A 24,319-nucleotide genomic window follows, 5' to 3' on the forward strand; every position below is an offset into this window, starting at 1 on the left:
TGATTTACTTGAAATAAGCTAAGTTCCTGTTTTAAACCAAAATCGATTGGCAAATCGATTGAAACAATATTTGAAGTTACAGGGAACTCTTAGTATATGGCCAAATCGATTATATGTGTAGTACTGCATCGATTATGTGACTTAATGAATCGACTACGTAATCGATTGTTTTGATCTCGTTGTTGGAACAAAACACCTGACATCGATTATGCAATCGATTCATATATAAACTACACATAGTTTTCTGAAAAGTGCATTTAAATAATCGATTAGTTTATATAGTTTCAAGATTCAAGAAAAACAAGACTTTCGATAATCGATTGAGAAATCGATTAAGCCTCCTTTATCACATTAATGAATCGATTGGGAAATCGATTTATAAGTTTTTTTCAGAAACTATATAAACAGTTTTCAATCATTTTCTAAAAAAAAAAAACTCTTAAGAACCTTTGATAACATTTTTGATATTGCTTTTTCAGATCCAAAACCAACGATTATTCATAATCAATAGAGAGTTGAAAAAGACTTCTTGAGAGAAAAAGAGAATGATCTCACAAACACTCAAATGGACAACAAGCTTCTTATGTGAGATACATTGCTAGTGATTGAGACAAACTCTGTACATCTTTTATATTTTCTGTAACAAAGTTTTGTAAAGAAAGAACTGTGGTAAAATCCAGTGGTGAAACTGGTAGTTATCTTCTTTGGTGAGAGGGCTCATCAAGAAGAAACTTTACTGTGATCTTGGAAGAGTTTGGAGATAAACTTTGGAATACAGTGGCTGCGAAATAGAATAGAGAGAGAGAGTTTTAAGATTGATAGGCCGAGAGCGCTGGAACATCTGTAAAACACTCTAGAAGATTCTATTGAAAAAATGCCAAAATCATTTAATTTCGGGACTGGACGTAGGTCGTCTGATTGACGACTGAACCAGTATAAAATTGTGGTGCACTACTCTCTAACCCTTACTCTTTATTTCTATCTTGCATTGTATGATTGTATGATTAATCTTGATTGCATGCTAGACGTATTCTATTTTCATTAATATCGTTTGAACGGGTAATTTGGCATGCATGTATCTTGATTAATCCGTAGAACATTACTGTATATTCTAGACTAGTAATTAGTCAATACATGTAAGTGTGAACCTTCGCTTAGAAATAATTCCTTGGGACCGTGATTGATCATGAGTTTAATAAAAGTGTTTTTTTGTTAAAATGATTATCAATCTTGTTTTAAACTGTCATATATTTTAGACTATAGAGGTCATTATTTTCAAAACGATTAAATATTCAGGTATACATAACACAATAACACAATAACTAATCGTCATACAAGCGACATAATTCACTCAATATGTCATGAATCTCACTAAATGGTGTTACCATATCTAAGGCCCTATGTGCAAGCTCAGCTGCTCTACGATCTCTACCATCATGTGCAGACGATGATGGACCCGCATGTGCAGCAACAATAGTATGTGGACTCGAAGGTGCAACAGTGGATGGAGGGAGAATCATAGGATGTGAAACACTAATGTACCATGCATAGTAGTCTGCAGTGACCTCTCCAGGAAAAGTCGCAACAGGATACTGTCTCCGAAAGGTCTTTACAGATGATCTCACAGTACTCTGACAGACCCAATCTATATTTTCCGACATCGGAGGAACGTCACGCGGAATGCACTTAATACGACCAAACTGTCGAAGACATCACTCTGGCAAATATGAGACTGAGACTCCACCACATCGAAGATATCCAGAAAAACATCGAAATCGATACAAACGGATGATTAGCTCGATCATCATCATATGGTGTAAACACTACATCCTCGAGCAACAACGCATCAAGTCTCCGACGATATGCCATCAATCCACCTTTAACAGCATGTTTTGTAGTCCACCTACATGCTCTTAGAAGATGCGCAAGAACCGCTCCTCTATCACCCCGCTTACAGATCCTAGGAAAGTGCTCGTAAATCCAACACTGCAACATAATTAACATAATAAAATAACAACGTAATAATTAAATTAATAATTAAATAAATAAATGACACAACTTAATATAAATGATATACTTGCAGTAGGGTCATGTAACCTCCCAGCTGTCGAGTGTCGTGGACAACTCCATCTTCCAAGTTGTCATAAAGGAAAACCAATGCCACGGAAGCCCACGAGTAGTCTCGACAACGATGTAAATCAATAAAAAGAGTAATGTATTTCGCCTCAACACACGTATGTGTTTTATCGGCGAAAATAGTGCAGCCAACTAAATGCAAAAGATACGTTCTAGTCGCACACTCAAACTGGTTAGTTTGAATGAGACAACTATATAAATCACGCAACCATTGCAATCTATATTGGGCACATTCATTATAACTAATCTCAGCACATGCTTCCTCCCATGTTGCACCTAAGTACTCATGTGCAGCTCTTGCAGCATTATTAGTATTCATATTCAAAGGTGCATCAAAAAATTTACCATGTGGTGAGATGTGAAGGAGAGTCGCGACATCGTCTAAGGTGATAGTTATCTCTCCAAATGACATATGAAATGAGCTAGTCTCTTTGTGTCATCTTTCAACAAATGAGGACATCAGACCAACATCAGCCATTGTGAGGTAGCCTGAAGATAGATACATCAGCCCAGATTTCTGAATCCAATGCTCTACAGGAGCTGGCATAGAAACTTCCGCAAACTTCTTCAGTTTCAATCCGTGAGTAATTACCTTTAGTGATCCACGATCCTGCGAGTAATTACAGAACAATTGAGATTAATTAAATAAACTTAAACTTAAAAATAAATATAATTAAACATTTATATTAATATATAATTAATTAAATAAACTTAAACTTAAAAATAAATATAATTAAACATTTATATTAATATATAATTAATTAAATAAACTTAAACTTAAAAATAAATATAATTAAACATTTATATTAATATATAATTAATTAAATAAACTTAAACATAAATAAACAAATAATTAAATATAAAAATAAATTAACATATACCTCTCTTTCCCATAACCTCCGAGCCACATGATGCTCGTACTGTGTCAACAGACATGTCACCGTCGGTCCTCCGGGAAATCCGTTCTGCTGATCCTGATCATCAATATCAGCAGCATCATTCGACTCATCAGCATCATTAGCATGTGCAGAAGTATCATGAATATCATCAGCGGCATGCTCCATCTGTGGAGGCTGAGGGACATCCTCCTCCATATGTGCATGCTCGGTGGACTCAACATCATCATCTTAGACCTCCCCTTGCCTTCGACGACGCTGTCTAATTGGACGATTTGCTTCGTTGCGTCGTCTATTTGATGCTGTTGGTGGAATTCTCTCTACACCATCACCTCTATCACCTATCAAGTTACGAATAATTTGACCAAAACACACCTCTCATTCTAGGCACTGCAATATATCAATATTAAAAACAAATGGAAAAATATTTAAAAAACCCAAAAAACCATTTCGAAACTTTCACTGGAAACGAAACTTTGCATGCATCTCAAAGTTTCGAAACATGTTTTTTTCGTAACTTTTAGAATATTCGAAGCTTTTACGTTTCGAAAGTTTCGTATTGTTCGAAACCTTCGAAAGTTTGTACCTCGAAACTTTCATATACAACGAAACCTTCGAAACCTTTGTACTTCGAAAGTTTCAAGTTCAAAGAAAGTTTCGAATGTTTGAAAATTTCTGAAAAAAACATGTTTCGAAACTTTCATATTCAACGAAAGTTTCAAAGGTTGCCTTACTTTTGCACTTCGGATGTTTGAAAAGTTCGAAGTTTTGGTAGGGTGGGAGAATCGAATTTTTCAGAGTTTCGAAGAAATGGGTGAAAAAAGGAAAGTGTTTTTTTTTTAGGGTTTTATAGATGAAATAAGGGGCAGTATAGTCTTTTCCTTATGGTTGGGGGGTGGGAGGTAAAAGAGGGGGGTGCACAATACAATTCTCCACAAAATATTAGGAGACTGAGGCTTTCTTTTTGGAGCCTTTTAAATTATAAATTTTTTTTGTCCCTCCAACATGTGGGCTGAAACAAATAATTAGGGAGTTTGTCAAATTGACAGCTCTATCAATAACATCCAAACAAATTAGAATCAATTATACACCTTCAAATTCATTTTGCCTCCTCCAAAAGTACAACTAAATAGGCACTAAGTGAAGTGATATGACACATATCAATTATCTATGTCACATTATCAATTTGAAAATAAGTATATATCAATCATCTATGTCACATTATCAATTTGAAAATAAGTATGGACTGATGTGGCAAAATAGATAGTTTTTATTATATATCATGATGTGCATGTAAAATTATTTTATAGTGCATACTTTTTAACTCCAAATAATAAGATAGCACATGAATACTATTTATATTCGTAAATCCCCATTAACATTATTGGTGTGACATGATAAAGGTACATCATGGAGGAAGAATAAAAGGGAATGGAAGAAGGGGTAAGAAGAAACAGAAATGTAGAAGTTCAAATTTTATATTTTATAAATTTTATTCTCATAATTTTACTTTAATTTTTTTTTTTAATTTTTCAGTTAAGATTAACGACTTATATCATATATTGTAGATCATACATATAAAATTTTATATAAATTTAAAATCATTCGACATATTATTGAAATACTTCAAAATTAATACATTATATACAATTATTGAATATCATTAATTTTCATAAGTCTCATTGACATATCAAATAATTTTAAATATATATAAAATTAAATAAATAATTTATATCATATAAATTTTCAATCTAATAATTTATTTTTGAAAAAAAAGTAAAACTAAAAGAAATGAAAAAAATATAGAGATATAAGAAGATTTGAAATGAGATGATACTAACTCCAAAAAATACACTATCTATATAAATCAATAGATAGTTAATAATAAACCCATTGATTTTAGTATCACCTCGTAATTGTAATTATTATCATATAAAATATTAAATAACCACTAAATCTGATTGTGTTAGTATTCGCGCAAAACTATTTTTTTTTAGAGTAAAATACCCGTAAATTTCTGGCATTAGAACCATTGAACCAAGAAAAAAGTAGTCAAGGAAAAAACTCGGTAGGGCTTTTTGGCTTGGGATCGAAGGTTGTGACCGGTCACCGGTGGTCATCATCATCGTCAATAACCTACTTCAAAGACTGAGTTCAGAAACAAAACTCGGTGTTTATTTTCCACGTTCCCTTCTCGCGTGTCATGTTGCTTCTTCATCTTTCATCAACCTCATAATCCTAATTAGGGTTCCACACTGTATTTAAATTGGTTGCATTTCTAGCACTATTATTATTGCTAAATAATCAATGGCGTCCGTTTACATTCCCGTTCAGAATTCGGAGGAAGAAGTTAGGGTTAATCTCGATCAACTTCCCAGGGATGCTTCCGACATCCTTGACATCCTCAAGGCCGAGCAAGCTCCTCTTGATCTTTGGCTCATTATCGCGGTTCGTTTTCAATCTTTTACTTAACTTCTCTTTTTGTATACATAATTACACAATGCTCAAGTTTCAGTTTCTAGTTGCAATTTTGTATGATTCACGAATGTGCTGTCATGGCAAGTTCAATTTAGAATTAGAAGATAGATAGATAGTGATTTTTTTTGTCTTTGTTCAGTTGCATTAGCAGAGTAACTTTATATATCCATTTTTAGTGGGTCACTTCTTCTGATGCTTGTTTGATGTTTTTTCACTTTGCACTTAGAAGTTAGAACCTATTGACTTATTTGAGTTTATCTACTTATCATAAACACTTGTGCAATGGTTTGAGATAACTTATTTAAACAGCTTATGACATATGTTGTTATTTCCATAAGCTCTCTACAATAGCTTACGAAAACAATAAATAGCTTATATGATAGTGGTTTGGCTTCTTTTTTGTCTTGTTATAAAAATAGCTTATACATAATACGATAAGCTCTTATGCTATAAACACTTAACTAAGTTGTTTATCCAAAAAAGACCTTTTTCTTTCTAGAACAGCTTACCAAAGGCAACATAGAGAGTGCTCCACGCATAATTTTCCCTATTTACACACATATACGTGATGATATCTATTTTCAACAACCCTGCTTCTGAAATTATGTATATTTTTCTTGGTATGCTGCAGAGGGAGTACTTCAAGCAGGGAAAAGTTGATCAGTTTCGCCAGATTTTGGAGGAAGGATCCAGTCCAGGTATACTTTCTTTATACTTTATAGATTTTGGTACTCATTCTTTTAAACTTGCTGTGGAACTCATGGGTTTGGTCTATCAACCTGTTTGTATTTGCTATTGTTTAATATTAGCTATTCAGTTTAATAAATCCAACTGCGTTGATTTTTTTTACTCATTTTGCAGAAATTGATGATTATTATGCTGATATTAGATATGAGAGGATCGCTATCTTAAATGCCCTTGGGGCTTACTATAGCTACCTTGGAAAAATAGAGACAAAACAAAGAGAAAAGGAGGAGCATTTCATTTTGGCAACACAATATTACAATAAAGCATCAAGGATAGACATGCATGAGCCCTCTACTTGGGTTGGTAAAGGTAAATTTAATTTTGAATATGCATTTGTGGAATATGTTTCATTGTTGTAAAATTTGATTTTTTCTCTGCCTCATTTTGTAAGAAGATCATTTGATCGTGTTTGATGTCATCACATGGTTGTGTGTATGATGTAATTGTGTATATTATTGGCATGCTGACTATTGAGATGCATCTCTATTTTGGCCTATTTTGCTGAACCGGTTTGATGACTGAGGTTCAGGCCTTCAGGGTTTATTTTGTTGTTTTTGTGCATGGTAGTATAGTTATTAACCTATACTTGTTGATCTTGATAATGTTGTATAAGTTACAAGTATCTAAATTGGCAAGCCTCATGTTTGTCAAGAACTTTCAGAAGACTGTGTCATGGACTACTTAATACTTTTACTTAACAAAATTAACATAGTTAATGCTTACAGGTCAGCTTTTACTAGCAAAGGGTGAAGTTGAACAGGCATCTGCTGCATTTAAGATTGTGTTAGATGGAGATCGTGATAATGTTCCTGCACTTTTAGGCCAGGTAAAATAATAGATATGTTAGATAATTTGTGCATTCACATGAAAGATTGTAGCATCTGCTATTTCAAAACTCCCAGTCCTAGGTATTAGAGGTTGGGAATGATTGCAAGTTGTATTCTCTCCTTTCAGTTAGTTTTTGAATGAAAAAGTTTAGTGATTGAATTGAACAGACTCAACATTGAATATATGTTTTTGATGCCCTCTCTTTCATCCTTTCTTAACCTTTGCAAATTAGAAATTGAAGTGAAACTATTAGTCACAATTGTTGTGAGTTTGTGGTTCAAACTTTGAAGAGTCTTTATTAATTTTTCGTTAACCATCTTTACGAGCCATTTATTGAAAGAAACGAGTGTAACATTTTTAAGGAGTCTGCTATGTTTGCTGGGATTTGCTGCATCTATTTTAAGCTCTTTTTAAAGAGTTTGTTTAATGGATATGCAGAGTGGGCTTTTAAATATTTTGAGTCAATTTGTTTTTCCTATTTCCCATGGCTTATTTTCATGTTGTTTTACTTGGTGGAAGTTATTAACCTCTTTCATTTTGTATATGTATTGCTTTTTATGGGATATGTTTGTCGTTTTGGCTTTTCTGGGCATAATTGGTGGGGGGTTACTATGTGTCATGCACTCTTGAATCTCTTATGGCTTCTTTGTCTTTCCTTTCTTCATGTCTTTCTCTATTTCCTTCTTTGGACATATTTGCACTTCATCCGGGTAATATTCTTGCACTTCCATCATTTCAAGTGTAGCAATTGTTTCTGGTAAAAATACACAAAAAAGGAATCTTGGTAAAGTGTAAAATATTATTACACTGGTACCGTGATATCAATAATTTTCTGTTCATCGGATGAAATTCCCAGGCTATACATAATGTAAGTATCAATTGGAGTAATGGCTTTGAAAACTGAAATGTAAGTATCAATTGGAGTAATGGCTTTGAAAATTGAAATTCCTAGAGAAAATAGAGACTGTAGACTCTCTTCTCATGTATACGATTGTATCTAAAATCCCTAACTGTTAGAATACATACGTCAACTAACTTCAACTACTTTTGAGTCTTGACAACTTCCCCAACTAACCAGCTATTGGGTCTGTTTGGGTCACACCAGCGTGCGGCTCATCCCTTCTTCCCAACAGAAACCTGGTTAATTAACGTTCTCCTATCAATACCCACCCTTAAAGTATGCACCTTGTCCTCATGGTGGAATGTAGGAAGGCAGCTTGGACTTGGAGCGAAGTCATCCACTCCCATGATGTTCATTTCTCAGAAGGTCATGCCACTTAATTATTAACTCCACCCCTCCCTTAACTCTATCATAAATCTAAGACATCTTGTGGCTGCTGGGTCTGGAACTCCCATTCCTCAGAAAAGACCAAGTGGCAACTGCTGAGGTTGTGCTGTTCCAGACCCAGCCTTCTTCAGAAGGAAAACATGAACGACTGTGTGCACTCTGATGTAACTCAGAATTTTAATAGAAGAAAAAGATATATTATTTCTTAAAATTCAGAGTAGTATCTCTTACGATGACGAGATTGGGAAACGATGCAGAAAGAAAAACTAAACCAGAGTTCTAAGAACTCCTAAACCAGAGCAAAATTGCTTAGAATATTTTCTGAATACCTTTCCCTCTTCCTATTCTCTCATTCTTATAACATAAAATAAGTGACACTATTAACTAGCTTTTATTCCTTTAATTCATCCTTCTTGAAACTGAATGTCTTTCCCACTTCCCCTTCCCTCATTCCTTTAATGTAATATCAGTAGAATAAGAGACATTATTAACTAGCTTTTATTCCCTCCATCCATCATTCTAGAAACTAAATGTGTGTGACTTGGGTGAGTGGGGCCACTCTTTGGGCCCTCATTCCTCTTAATTTGCAGTGTTTTATCACACTCTGCTATGCTCTCGCAATTGCAGTCTATAAGCAACGGCTTCTATCGTCTCCTCTATCTTTAAAAGCCCAAAACACATTCTTAATTGCGTTTTTGTGCAGCTCCCAGGGTTTGACTGTTCTTTCCATTTGTTACACTGTTATTGTGAAATCAGTAGTTTGCTGTTTATTGAACAAAACTCCCAGGCTATGCTCAATGCAAGTATTGACTGGGGTAATAACATAATTTTCAACTGAAAATTCCCAGAAAAATTAGAGACTCTAACTCTCCTCTCACATCTACAATCTTAGCTGAAATCTCACCTCTAACGGTTTTGAGTACATATAATAATTAACATTAACTACTTCTGATGACTCAACCAACCAACTGTCTATCGGGTCTGGTTGTGGGCCCAGCCAACCTGCAGCTCATTCCCCCTCTTACTAACATAACCTGTTTGATTAAGGTTCTGCTATCAAATATTTACTCATGAATAAACTGGGAAAACATTTATATATAATATCTGGTAATTTTTCCAATAATTCTCATTTTAGGTACTGGTTTGTCGGAATGCATTCTCCAATTCTTGTTATAGCACGTTAAACACTATTAAGCAACTATCTGTGTATTAGCAGGTCACTACTATCTTGGAATTCAAACGTGTCGTTTTTTCCCCTCAGATTTTGATAATTACATGTTTCCATCTACTGTGTATCTTATTTTCTGAATCTGAACACTAAAACCTGAAGCCAGTTTGAGTTGTCTGTGTAACAAATATGTTTCTATGTTTGTTACAATTTTTAACTTTTTTTTGACAGGCATGTGTTGAGTTCAACCGTGGAAGATATTCTGATTCACTTGAGTTGTATAAGGTTGGTAATATAGCCCCTTTTTTGGCTATTGAAGTGATGTATGACTTACAGTTTATATATGTGCACACTTATCTATATTTTACTACATCTACATCTATATATGCATTCATATATATATATATTTATGTATGTATCACTCTTGCGGAATAAGATCAAAATCAAATGTCAACACTTCTAAATTAAATCAGTATTGCATCACTCACCAACTTTTATAGGGTTTAATTTCTGTGAAACCATTCTTGGAATGAGTAACTTCAATGGCACCATTGACATGCATGCCATATTTCAAGTGGTATGGGATCAATTGTTTGATTGTTGTCATGTGAAAGACTAATGAGGGAACTCTATGGATCAGATGAATGATATGACGTTCAATGGTAGATACTTGATATTTATTTTTAGTGTGATTTCATAAGCCACACACAAAAAATTTGTAAAAGATATGAATGTTAATTAAGGGTATAGAAACCTGATGTCACTGTCATGTCTGTCATATTACTTGAATTTTCACAATTCTAATGTGCTATCAACACTACGCGATACTAGTTTTTTTATCTTATTTTATTGTATTTTGATATGTCAACTTAAAGAGGGCATTGCAAGTGTATCCCAATTGCCCTGCAGCTGTGAGACTTGGCATAGGACTGTGTCGCTACAAATTAGGTCAATTTGAAAAGGCGCGACAGGCATTTGAGCGTGTTTTGCAGGCAAGTGAATCTCCTGTGTCTAGTGGTTCAACCATTCAGCTTAATTGCTAGTACTGATGTGTGTATGCTTCATGATTTATTCTTTTCAGCTTGACCCGGAAAATGTTGAGGCTCTTGTTGCACTTGCAATAATGGACTTGCGCACTAACGAAGGTTTACCTTTCTGATTTTTTCATGTTTTTGTGCACCTCATACATATTTGTTAATTATCTACTTAGCTATATTAGCTTCTAATTTAGTGGACTAATATTGTATAACATCTTTCAGCTGTTGGAATTAGGAAAGGAATGGTAAAAATGCAGAGGGCATTTGAGATATACCCGTACTGTGCAATGGCTCTGAATTATCTAGCAAATCATTTCTTCTTCACTGGTCAACATTTTTTGGTTGAGCAACTGACTGAAACTGCATTAGCTGTTACCAATCATGGTCCAACAAAGTCCCACTCTTATTACAATTTAGCACGCTCTTACCATAGCAAGGTCGAAAGCTTCTCTTTTCCCCTCTTTTACTCCTTTTGAAAGTTTTCTGTGTATCTTTGGTTGATTTGACTTTGTTAGAGGTTAAAGGAGAATGATATTTAACTTACAGGGTGAAGTGATGCTCTGGTTTGCCATGTTTCTCATATGGCTTTCATAAAAAAGTTTATACATCTAGTGTTGTAGATATTTAACAATATCCATCTTCCACCTGTTTTTCCAACTTCTATTATGCTCTCTTGTGAAATAGTTGTCAGTATTATCATTATCTATGTACGCAATGTTGGTTACCTTGTGGTCATCCCTATTTCTGACGGAACTCTCATATTTTACATATCTATGTACTTTGACTTTAATACACTTATTTAAGATGCATATTTTTTTGAAAGAAACATTTACTTACAATTTTGTGTTTTTTTTATCCTCTTGACTTCCTAGTTTTTTAAGGATGATTAAGAAAATGTAAATAAATCACCATTTTCTTAATATAATTTTAGTACTACCACAATTTTTGTAAATATTTGACTTTGTAGATCACCATCTTTTATGAAGGTTAGAAATATCCAACCTTTGGCTTTAGCTTTGTTGATGGTGTACTAGTTTTTTTTCTTCACCGCAGGGGGACTATGACAAAGCTGGGGTGTATTACATGGCATCAGTCAAGGAAATTAGCAAGCCCCATGAATTTGTGTTTCCTTATTATGGTCAGTTGCTGATCAAATTTAAAATTCTTCATCGTTTCTCTAACTTTGTGATATTCCTTGAAAAGGATTGAATTTTATTAGCTAATAGAACTAGTAATGCTTTAAACATCTCGTGGCTTCTGTGATTCGGAGATAAACCAGACTTTGTTGCCCTCAGTTTTAGCAGTTGTTCTTAAACATACAAATTACAATTATCTTATAGTATTGTGATTTGATTAGCTTTGTTGGTGTGTTTCAGTAAAATGAAAATGTGTCATGATCAATGTTGTTAGGATTGCGTGGCAACTCGTAGAGTTGCACAATTCTGTGATCCTATTTCTTATTTCCGTGATGTGCTATTAATGGGATCAACAGCCCGAAAGGTGGCTAATGGTTTGTGAGGAAGACTGGGATCAAATGCTTCCCAGTTCCTGGTAGTTTTTATGAAGTTTTCTGGGCCGGGTTTTATAGGGTGGTCTGATTTCAAAAAAAAATACTGTTGTTTTAGAATTTTTCACAACCCTAACCTCATTTGAAAATTCTGATGCAACCCATTCTTCCTTCCTCTCTCATTGCAACTGCCACCCACCTCCTCCCTGGAACCTCTCTCTTTTTCTGCTTCTCTTATCTGCGATTGCATTGCAACTAGATGGGGAAGGGGTGGCACTTTTAGATGTGTGAAATTATCTGTGTAGTGTGTACAGCTAGGTTTTTCTCTTCTAACTGGGCCGTGTGGGCCCATTCTTTATCCATCTCTCTCACTTCTTATTTTTAATTATTTTGTTGAGAAAGGAACTATGGTCCAAACAATGTTTTTATTTCTCTCTACCACTCCTTTTTATTGCTTCCCTTATCTTTGTTATCCTTTTCTTTACTTCTAAGTTATTATCTCTTTTGATTATTTTTTCAATTATAGTTTAGTTTAATGTTGTGATCCGTGACTTCCGATCTTTTCACCAATTCCCAATCCTCGGTTGAATCTATCTTGAGTTTGACAACATTGATCATGATTGTTACAAGTTGCTATAACTTTTGCTGTAGTATGATATTAGTAGCATCTCAGTGACATTTTCATAGTGTGTAGAATTACTGATGCATTTCACTGTTTTAACTTTTTAATGTTGTTTCCAGGTTTGGGACAAGTACAAATTAAGTTGGGAGATTTTAGAAGTGCACTCTCAAACTTTGAAAAGGTTTTGGAGGTGTACCCGGATAATTGCGAGACACTGAAAGTGAGTACTAAAATTGAAAGCACAATATCTTCACCCTTTTTATATAGTTTTTCAGTGTGCTGTAATTTAAGCTGCATATCATTTGATCAAATGTTTTTTGCTTGGAGAAATTGGTTTAGATTCTATAAAATGTCGAACAATCACTGCAAATTGTATGACGATCTATATTTGTTTATTCCTTCAGTGTTACCGTCAAACATGTATTTCATTTGTCATACATATCGTCTGAGTTCTCATACATGTTTGTGGCTATGTGCCTTTCGTCTGCTTCTGTTCTTTTGCTCGCCCTTTTCTTATTTTCTTCCTTTTTTGTGTTCCAAGTCTTCTGCTTCTCATTGGTCACCCTTCTCGTTATTTATGTCTTCTAATTTGTCACCCTTGACACATGTTTAACATAAGGCAGTGATTTTTTATTAATGTCTTGGATGGTGGCAAATTCCTAGTTTTGAGCATTTACATGCATAAAATATATAACTTGTATCCATAAACTTAAGCGCCATCCTATTACAGCAGTTTTGGGTTGGCTGCTCCATGCCTCTACCCAGGAATAATAATTATGAATTTTGGTTTAACAGTGTACATAAGATTTGAAGATTAGTTAGAGTACCAATGTTTTAAAATTATTAATTTGTAGATTCAACCTCGTTTGTTAATGAACCAAAAGTTTGTGTGAGTAACTGGATTATCTTTATTTTATATATAGCTTTAGATGTTATTTTCCCCTTCTTCCTTATTTTTGTCTTTTTTGTCTTTTCTTACAGGCACTTGCGTACATATATGTTCAGCTTGGTCAGACTGACAAGGGTCAGGAGTTTATAAGGAAAGCTACAAAAATTGATCCACGTGATGCCCAGGTGAAGCTTCTGATATAAATTGATCCCCATTGATAGGTTCCAATAACAAATGGAAAACCAGATAGAAAGTTACTGCATGCCAAAATAACATAAATAGATTGTAGCTATATTCCCTGCTGTGCATGTATTTGCTCACTGTATAAAGGTCCATTGGATTTTAATAATTTCTGCAGATTCTGTGTCTCTCGATGTTTGGTGAAGTTATTTTTTTTTTCATCAATGCTTTCTCGAACCCTTCTTTTTCCTGACTCAATTCTCTGTTTTAAATCTTATCTTAATCTTAATAGTCTTATTAATAATTATTAATTGATAGTAATCTTTTCATGTCTCTAAAACTGAAGTTTATGATGTTACCAATATTTTTTATCTAGCTTTTTCTATGATAATCTTAGAATGTTTTCTCTTTGTATTACAGGCATTTCTTGAACTTGGAGAATTGTTAATTTTGTCCGACACAGGAGCTGCACTGGATGCATTCAAAACTGTAAGGGGCTAAGAACTTACCATCTGCTGTTCTTTTGTGGTTAGCAAATGTTATCCTTATGAAATTTAAGAAAACACTTAATTGTTGAAGTTCCAGAATCTTTGTTGTAATCTAGATTTTACAAATCTGGTACAGGCTCGCACTCTTTTTAAGAAGGGAGGTGAGGAAGTACCAATTGAACTACTCAATAATATTGGTGTTCTTCAGTTTGAAAGGGGAGAATTTGAGGTTTGTACTGCTATTTTACATGCAGCATTGCTCATGTTATGGTCTCTTTCCCAGCAAACTTACCACAGTTAAGCTCTAATTTCTTCTGTTTTTCAGCTTGCTAAACAAACTTTTAAGGAAGCTCTTGGTGATGGAATTTGGCTTTCTTTCTTTAGCGAGACAAATAAATCATCCATTGATGCTGCTACTTCTACTCTTCAATTTAAGGACATGCAATTATTTCATGACCTTGAAAGTAATGGTCACCATATTGATGTACCATGGGATAAAGTCACAGTACTCTTTAACCTGGGCAGGTTACTTGAGCAATTAAATGAATCTGGAACTGCAAGCATATTATATCGCCTAATCTTATTCAAGGTATAACATTGATTTGTGAATTGCTTGAGAGGTTAACTCTCAGCCCTTGCATGCGTATTTGCATAATTGCATAAATGAATCTTTGTATTTTGGGGTATAGATAAACTATTTACAGCAAGTATCCTTTCATAATATAATCCAATTTACTCAACTAATAAGATCAGTGTATTCAAGGAAATAGTAAAATAAAGTGATTAAGAAGTAAAAAAACCAAGGTTGTTAATATGCGTCAAACAAACTGTGTATGAAGAAAACCTCTCAAGCAAGTCTGTGTATTAGAATTAATATGTGCCAGAAAAACTTGTTAGAAGAAAAACCTGTGCTTGTCTTCTATGGTCTTAGTTATGCACTTATGATATATTTGCAACATCATAAAACCAGTTGTTTTATGTTTTACTTGCTGATGTTATTATTACTACTATGATGTTTGTAAAGTTATTCAAGTATTGAATGTACAATGAAGCAATTAATGTCATTTAACAATTTTAATATGGCAAGGGTTGTTGAAAGTTTTCAGTGAGCTCCCCATGTGCTTAGTACTTCTTCCCGTTAATTCTTGGTATTGAACAAAAACCTTATATGAATCTGTTTCTGTCATGCGTAGATATTGTAAGCTACTCAAATATTTATACATGTATTTGAAAATTGCTTTACTCTGGAAGCTCAGCACTTCATCTCAAGTCTCCTTTGTTTTCTTCTCTTTTAGTACACTGTACATATCTACAAATACACGCAATGTCTTTCCTACCACCTGACATCCACTGCTTCTATTGCAGTACTGTTGAAATTTGCATTTATGTTGCTGCATCCCTACCACCATCTTTTTTTGTTATTATAACTTCTGTTATCATTTTCTTTATCAATCATAATCATGGTCACCATTTCTTTGAATGATGTAAGATTATGTCACAACATTCAGTCATAAATTAGCACAAAAATTTCTTAAACTCCTTTTTCTTAAGCAATTGCCACATTTTAATTTTAAACACATTTTTCTAAATCATACTTGATTTGCTATTTGACTTGTTTTGTTTGTTTTCCCTTGCTGATTGCTGATTCTATTTCAAGATTTCATTTTGAATAATGTTTGTTGTTGCCCTGCTCTCTCTCTGAAGGCTGGCATGCCTTTGTGGCTATATCATTGCTGTACATGATGGTGTTTTTATGCATATAGTTGTTCAATTACAGAGTACCTCTATTGTGCCAAAGTTCCACTGGGGACACTTCAATTCTATTTCATGAAGTCTATAATTTAGTACATGGATGTCATCTATGACTGGCTTATTTATTATGATTTTTTCTTGTATCTCCAGTACCCAGACTACATTGATGCATACCTGAGGCTAGCTGCTATTGCAAAGGCTCGGAACAACATTCTCTTAAGCATTGAACTGGTTACTATTATCGTCTTGACCTCCTTGTTTTCCTTTCTTATTGTACATATTGTTGATGTTGAATGGTTTGTTAATATTGCTGATCTGATATCCCATGTAAATAGTAAAGTAATCCTTCTAGAGTGAGAAAAAACTAAATAGTAAAGAAATCGTGCTAGAGTGAGAAAAACTAATATATCATCAACCCCTAGATTTTAGGAATTTATGTATTTGGTTTGTAAATATTTAGCGCTATAAAATAATGGGTCAAAAGGGTTTGTCTCAAGTAATTCGAGTTTTATTTATAATAAAAATGCTAGCAACACACATTCCAACACACGTTCGTATTGATTGATTTACATTCATGTGAGTCTCATCAATATGAGACCCAGTGACCTACATAATTTAGTGGTTTCCAGTTAGATTTAACCAATAGAGTGTAGTGTGTTAAAGAGCATGTTGCTAGCAGCCCTTTGTTTATGAATTTTATAACTAAACTGTTTAATGCTCCTGTGTATAGGTTAATGATGCCCTGAAGGTCAATGACAAGTGTCCAAATGCATTATCTATGCTTGGTGAGTTGGAGTTGAAAAACGACGACTGGGTGAAGGCAAAAGAAACTCTCCGGGCAGCTAGTGATGCCACTGATGGGAAGGACTCATATGCTACACTTTCTCTAGTATGTCTACTCTTCAGTGCACATTTCACTTCATAGTTTATTTATGCTAAAACCTTTTAATCCCGGTCCTACAGCATTTTGTAGAATATCAATGGAAAATACATACATATATCCTTATTATTGTGTTACTAAGACAATTCTCTGTTACACTGGTTCTGGAATGAATAGGGAAACTGGAACTACTTTGCTGCAGTTCGCAATGAAAAGAGAAATCCAAAGCTAGAAGCTACTCATTTGGAAAAGGCCAAGGAACTTTATACAAGAGTAGGCTTTCTCATATTTCTTACTTCTTAATAATAGGAGTCACTTTTGCATTTTTGTGGTTAGTTCTAAGCTTTTGATCCCTAGACTTATGGATTTGAATTTAACTAAATAAATTCATTGATCTTGGCATTTCATCAAACATTAAACTTAAAATAAAAAATTGGCTATTATAGCAAGATTTTTTTTCTTAAGCGGCAGTCGCAGCCTCTAAGTCAAACAGCTGTAATTTTGGTTACGCTATAGTGGGCTCAACAGACACTACAAAATTTGCTCCACTGCAGACTTCTAATAGCGGCCACCTGCTGCTATTGCACGCTATTGAATACATAATTCGGTTCTTGGTATGATCTTAGATCTTGTTGTCTCCATTATCTACAGTTAATCTAAATTTCAGCACAAAAGCAGGCTTGTGTATTATCTCTGTTTTAAAAAGGCTGAAACATACGGTGGGTTCTTACTTATTAGGGGAATATACCATTCCTAGGTCTCTTCCTAACCGTCTATGCTTTTGTGAGAGATGTTTCTTTTCTCTATTTGAGGAAAACATAATTTATCAGCACACACTATGTACTGGCATTATTTGTATATCCTACCTTGATTTAACACTATGCTTAATCACTTTTTTCTTGAAGTATAGTATATTTTATTGAGATATTTTCTACATCATTTCCACCTGTCCTAACAATAGATATTATTTGACTTGGCCCTTTTATTTTCAAACATTTGTAGGTTTTGATTCAGCATTCTGCTAATTTATATGCTGCCAATGGTGCTGCAGTTGTTTTTGCGGAAAAAGGCCATTTTGATGTTTCAAAAGATATCTTTACCCAGGTTTCTGTGATGTCAGCTTTATTTTTGAATATACAGGGCATGGACTTATTTCTAATGGAATTAATTCAATTTATTACTCTATGATAGGTTCAAGAAGCGGCCAGCGGTAGTGTTTTTGTCCAGATGCCCGACGTTTGGATAAATCTGGCACATGTTTATTTTGCTCAGGGGAATTTTACTTTGGCCGTCAAAATGGTGAGCTTATCCTATTTTTATTTTGTATCCTCTAATCCCTTTAAGTTCCTACTCAAGTATTTATGACTGCAATTATATGCTGTTGACCTTGCTTAATATGCAGTATCAGAATTGCTTGCGGAAGTTTTATCATAACACAGACTCACAAGTACTTCTATACTTGGCTCGTACGCACTATGAAGCCGAACAGTGGCAAGACTGTATTAAAACTCTACAAAGAGCCATCCATTTGGCACCCTCGAACTACACATTAAGGTTTGATGCAGGGGTTGCAATGCAAAAGTTTTCAGCATCAACGCTTCAAAAGGCAAAGAGAACTGCAGATGAGGTTGTTTTCTTTATCCTTGAATATTTTTTACTACATTTATTGATATATGATTAAAAATGCTTATAGATAGATGGAATTATTTTATGTAAAGATGTCAGTCGCCATGGTTCTTGGTTTAGCCAATTTATTGTCACAAAATAACTTCATTGGTCCTTCATTGTATCTTCAAATCATTCAACAAAATCCCTAGTAGCTCACAGTTTCTTTGTGCCATACTCTAAATTCAGCCTCAACCCTTGATCGAGCCACTACTATGCTTCTTACTCCAAGCAACAAGGTTCCCACACATGTACAATAGAGTACAAACACTAATTCTTTTAAATAGATTATTCTAAACCTAACGGGCCTGGTTAATGGGCAGAATTTGATTATTACATATGATAACTATACTCTATTTACAACAAAGTTTGATTAAGCTGGTGGTCGGTTTTTCAAAACATAGTTGGGATTCCTTCCTCTTTTGTGATGTCTCTGCACCGCATTATCTCTTAAACAAAATTTTAAAAAAAAGTTGTTTATATTTTGAATCTTAATCTTATGTTTGAGTTATTATTTGTTCTGATCATGAATTTTGTAGTACGATCATTCTCCGAGTTAGGATCCTACATCTTGGTAGGATTTTATGATTCATGTTACAATCCTGTGTTACGTTCTATAATCCTCCTCTCTATCCTACTCTGAGTTACGTCTGTGACACCATTGCTTCTCTCTTAAGTTTGTTTATTATTGTCAAGTGATTCCCTATTTACCTTTTATTTTTAGTAGTCAACCAATCTAATGCAGGACCTAGTTTGATCATTGCTTTCTAATTGATATTGATTGATTCTTAATGTTAGGTGAGAGCAACGGTTGCTGGACTACAAAATGCTGTTCGTATATTTAGTCAGTTGTCTGCTGCTTCCAACCTGCATATTCATGGATTTGATGAGAAGAAGATAGACACTCATGTTGGATACTGCACCCACTTACTTTCAGCTGCAAAAGTTCATCTTGAAGCAGCTGAGCGTGAGGAACAACAAATACGGGAGAGACACGAACTTGCTCGTCAGGTTGCATTGGCTGAGGACGCCCGGCGTAAGGCTGAAGAGCAAAGGAAATTTCAGGTGTTTTTCTTTATTTATCAGTATCTGCTACATTGCATTGGTTGAGATCTAAAGCTTTGTGCTTAGAAGTTGCTTTCCTTTTATTTTAATTTGAAATAGATGGAAAGGAGAAAGCAGGAGGATGAGATAAAACAAGTGCAACAACAGGAGGAACATTTTAAGCGTGTTAAGGTAAGAGTTCATTGTGGTCTTTCAAAAGTTACTTGGGAATTAATATATTGTTGTTGAGAGTCCCACATTGGACGAGATACGACTTAAACAAGTGCGAAACATCCCTCACCTTACAAGTTGGTTTTGTAGGGTTGATTTAGCCCAAATCCAAATTTTTAAGATGGCATCAGAGTTTAAGATCCATTGGTCGATCTGCTATCAGGCCACACTCCAGTTGTCATATCTTGAGCGTGAGAGGGCGTGTTGAAAATTCCATATTGAATATGACTTAAAAATGAGTTTATACGTGGAAGACACCTCACACCTTATAAGTTGGTTTCGTAGGTTTGGTTTAAGCCAAAACCAGTTTTGTAGTTTGTAAGTGGGAGGCACCCCTTGCCTCTCCCTACCGTAACTAATTCTGCTAGCTGTCCTATAGTGTTTTTTATTTTGAAGATTATTTTTAGGCTGTCTTCTATATGAAACACTGAAAGAAACACAAATACCAATCATAATACTGACACTAGCACATAGACATTGGTAGTAATATGAGAGAATGAAAATGATTGAATGCAACCACTGTGTCGGTGTCGTACGAGTGTTGGACACTTGAACATATATTCAACCTAAAGTGTCAGTTCTACATAGGTGGTTATAAACTCCTGAGTCCATTCTGCTCCTTTATAATGACAAACAATTTATACAATATCGTACTTATAGATGTATTTCTCCTTCCAAGGGAAATGGCATGTATATCAAAGATTGTCCTCATTGTGAATTTAGCCATGACTAGATGGTAGTAAAAGTGGTACCTGAGATCTAAAGCTAGCCATCTTCATCCTTTGTCCTACGTTTGCATAAAAAATAAAAAATAATGTGCTTTGAAAACTCTAAGTATCTATTTGCATTTCTAGGAACAATGGAAGAGCAGCACACATTCGAAACGGAGGGAAAGGTCGGATGATGAAGATGGTGGTGGGGCTGGCGAGAAAAAGAGAAGAAAAGGTGGAAAGAAGAGGAAGAAGGATAAGCACTCAAAATCACGCAATGACACAGAAGAAATGGAAGCTGATATGATGGATGAACAGGAAATGGAGGATGATGCTGACATGAACGAGCCCCAAACTCAGATGAACGATGTTGAAGAAAATCCCCACGGTCTTCTTGCAGCAGCTGGACTTGAGGATTCTGATGCTGAAGATGAGCCGGTAATTTATTTTTTGATGGGAATCATGACTTTTAAAACTTGTTATTTACACACTATCCTCTGGTTGGAATATTACTTTGCCATATGGTGATGGGCTAATTGGTTGAACATTTGTATTTATAATTTGGTATGTGTTGTGTCTGTGAATTGCATCATCAACTGAGTTGGTAGTTAGTCCAACCAAATTATTTTATAGACCATGAATGTCTCAAATTTTTATTTCCACCTTCCTCTTGGTTCATGCAATAATTCAATTTACTATTTATTGGACAATAAGGCAGTAACCATAAGTCCAATTTTTTTTGCTCACTTTTTTTGCCTGGTTATTCTTGTTCAAGGTTGGACCATCCTCAACCATTAGCAGGCGGAGGCAAGCATTATCAGAATCTGACGACGATGAACCAATAATGAGGCAATCAAGTCCTGTAAGAGAATATTCTGCTGATATGCAGGAGAGCGATGGAGAGATCAGGGATGAGGACAAGACACATGGAGATGAGGCCAGTGATGAGGAGTAACAAGATTGAACTTTTTATACCACAAGTTAGAGATCTATTTCTGTCAAATGGTTTCTTCCAGGGAAGTCATTGTTCACACATTTTTGGCGATTCTTCTCAGTTGGCAATATGATGTAAATACTTACTACAAAAAGCTTTGGCAGGGCTGTTTATTTTTTCATATAGATTTGGTAGAGGGCTTTATTTTTTATGTCCCATGTAATGTAAAACAACATTTTTTATCCTATTCATATTTCCTTATTTATTTCCTAAATTTAGAACCGTTGAGGAAAGAATGACCATAACCAAGTTAATTTCCATTCAACTAAAATATTAGACTTACATTTTTATTAGTAAAAAACTTATTGGTAATTGATAAAATTCAATTTAATTTAATTTTTTCAATAAATGGATTATGTTTGCAAATTACTTGTATGTGGCTACGGGAAAGCTTAAATCCAACGTTAGCACATCCATCGTAAAGTGCTATATTCATTGTTCCATAATACATAACTGTATCATTTCACATTCGTTTACCCTTTGTTTCTAAAAATATCCCTATTTAATTTATTTAAAAATTAATGAGTAATATATTTTTGTTTGGTTTGCTGTAGACGGAGGAAAATGGGGGTGAGATCATATTTTAAATTATGTTTGTTTTAACTTTTAGAGGGGAAGAGAGGTGGTTAAATACACTTAAAAAATCGTTTTAAATTGATCATTTTCCTCCTCTCTTTTAAACTAAAAATGTTACTATTTTTCTTCCCTTCTCTTTGAACCAAAATACCATTATGATTAGACAAGATGAATAGCTACAAGCCCCTTTTTTCAATTATTTCAATTGTCATATGGAAATTATGATGTCACTAAATGTAAAGGTAGTTGTGGAAAAATATAAACAAAAGTATAGTTTTTTGGAAAGGGTCAAAAAGTTTTAAGCCGCAAATTAAACACTTGAATGAAGGCAATTTCAACAGTTCAAAAGACCACAATTCGCAAAAGATTATGTATGGACCTATTGTGTGTGGATAACCTTATTTGGGGGTTGATAGTCTTAATTATGATGGGTTTCCGTCAATACAATGCTTTTATTAAAAATTAACGTTTAGACAGACATTCTGTGATATCTTTCTTATATTAATGGTGAGTAGAGGTGAGAATAGGCCAGATCAGACCAGACTTTGAAAGACTTGAGCCTGACCTACGATTAATTTTTTAAGCCTAAACTTGACCTACGACCTATCATAGGCTTTTTTTTTCCCGGCCTGATCTGGAAGCCTATTTAAAAGCATTATTCATATTAAAACATTTAAATGCTCTACTCATACCACATGATACTCTTCATATACCAATATCAATGTATGTATCTATATATATTAAATAAAAATAATTTTTCTAACAAAATAATTTAAAAAAAATCTGAAACAAACATCATTTAAACCCTAAAACATAATTTTTGATTTCAAAGAATATATTTTTTTTTTTGAAACAAATGCACTCATTATTACCTCTCAAACAAATATGGAATGACTACCAAATATGAAACTGCTACCGAATATAGAAGGACTGCAGAGTGGTTGTCTAATTGATATACTTTAAAATATGAAATAATATTATTAATATAGTAATAAAAAATAACATAATAAATAATAAAATATATATAGGCTGGTCTGTTAGGCTTAATAGACTTTTTTATAAGTCTGAGTCTGACCTATTTAAATAAATAGGCTTTAAAAATAGCATGAGTCTACCTTTTTTATTAAATAGGTCAAGCCATAAGTAGGCCAGACCATAGGTCACTGACGGACGGTCTAGCCTATTCCCAACCCTAATGGTGAACAGTAATTCTTTTTATAATTTTAATTCTTATTTAAAATTAAATGACCTAAATTGACTAAATATTGTTACAAAATTAAACATATCATTAATGTAGTTGGTGTTATAATGCTTAAAAATTAAACACGTCTATATATTTTTGTATGTTTCTAGTGTAATTTTGATTAGGTTAAAATGATTTGTCTTTTATTTGTTTTCTTACACTCACCAATAACATATTCAGTAGGATTTGTTGTATGTAGTAGGTATTACATAAATATAATCTACAATTAAAAAATAGAAGTGTTTAACGTGTATGTATAATATTTTGTCACGAGGTTTCATTTGGTAAAATTAAATTATAAGTTAATTGATAGTTGAAAAATTGGATGATAGCTTGATAACTAATAATTTATAGTTGAAAAGCTAATTAATTAAAACTAAAGTGTTTGATAAATTTAGCTTTTAACAATATAATATGACATAATTAATTAATTTAAAATTACAATAAAATGTAACATTTTTATCCAATCTCTCCTAAATATTATTTTACTCTATTTTCCTTTTTTTAATCAATTTTCCTACATTTTCTTTCTTTCTTCTTCATGTCTTCATATATGCAATAATATCATTCTTCATATCTCACATATCTAAAACTCTAATTTCAAAGTTTTTTAATTGGTTCTGCTTCTATTCATCCAAGTTGTCGCTTTCGAATCGTTTAACTTCCTAATTCGCCGTTTCATTTGAATTCGACTTGGAAGATGATACATCGACGATGACGATACCCAATTACTCCTCCAACCTTAGGTTATTCCTTGGTAACCTTCCTATCATTTTTGATAATGCTAGACTCTCTAAAAATTTGAAAATGCTAGAAATGTTGAGATTGTTATAAAGTTTTTCATTTTATGCTTTAATTAAGATAACCTTTTAGATGAAAAATATTAGGTTGCAGGTAATTTTATTGTGGCTATTGTTTGAGTATCACAAGTATGCAAAGAAAATGTTCTTGTTGATGTTG

At 33.9% G+C, this 24,319-nt stretch overlaps 1 protein-coding gene across 1 annotated transcript; it reads left to right on the plus strand.

Annotated features, from left to right (window-relative positions):
* Window positions 1–5,019: 5,019 nt before the first annotated feature.
* Window positions 5,020–21,745, plus strand: LOC101491640 (protein CTR9 homolog). The gene is made up of 24 exons (XM_004513417.4): window positions 5,020–5,480; window positions 6,142–6,208; window positions 6,372–6,566; window positions 6,983–7,083; window positions 9,773–9,826; window positions 10,417–10,533; window positions 10,623–10,686; window positions 10,801–11,015; window positions 11,632–11,716; window positions 12,827–12,927; window positions 13,689–13,781; window positions 14,197–14,265; window positions 14,401–14,493; window positions 14,590–14,853; window positions 16,167–16,247; window positions 16,747–16,905; window positions 17,074–17,169; window positions 17,899–18,000; window positions 18,088–18,195; window positions 18,299–18,523; window positions 19,360–19,626; window positions 19,726–19,797; window positions 20,691–20,984; window positions 21,322–21,745. The coding sequence occupies exons 1-24, from the start codon at window positions 5,340–5,342 to the stop codon at window positions 21,499–21,501; spliced, it is 3,243 nt and encodes a 1,080-aa protein (XP_004513474.1). The 5' UTR covers window positions 5,020–5,339; the 3' UTR covers window positions 21,502–21,745.
* The last annotated feature ends 2,574 nt before the right edge of the window (window positions 21,746–24,319 follow it).

This window comes from Cicer arietinum, chromosome 1 (assembly GCF_000331145.2).
Source record: "Cicer arietinum cultivar CDC Frontier isolate Library 1 chromosome 1, Cicar.CDCFrontier_v2.0, whole genome shotgun sequence".
Lineage (NCBI taxonomy): Eukaryota > Viridiplantae > Streptophyta > Magnoliopsida > Fabales > Fabaceae > Cicer > Cicer arietinum.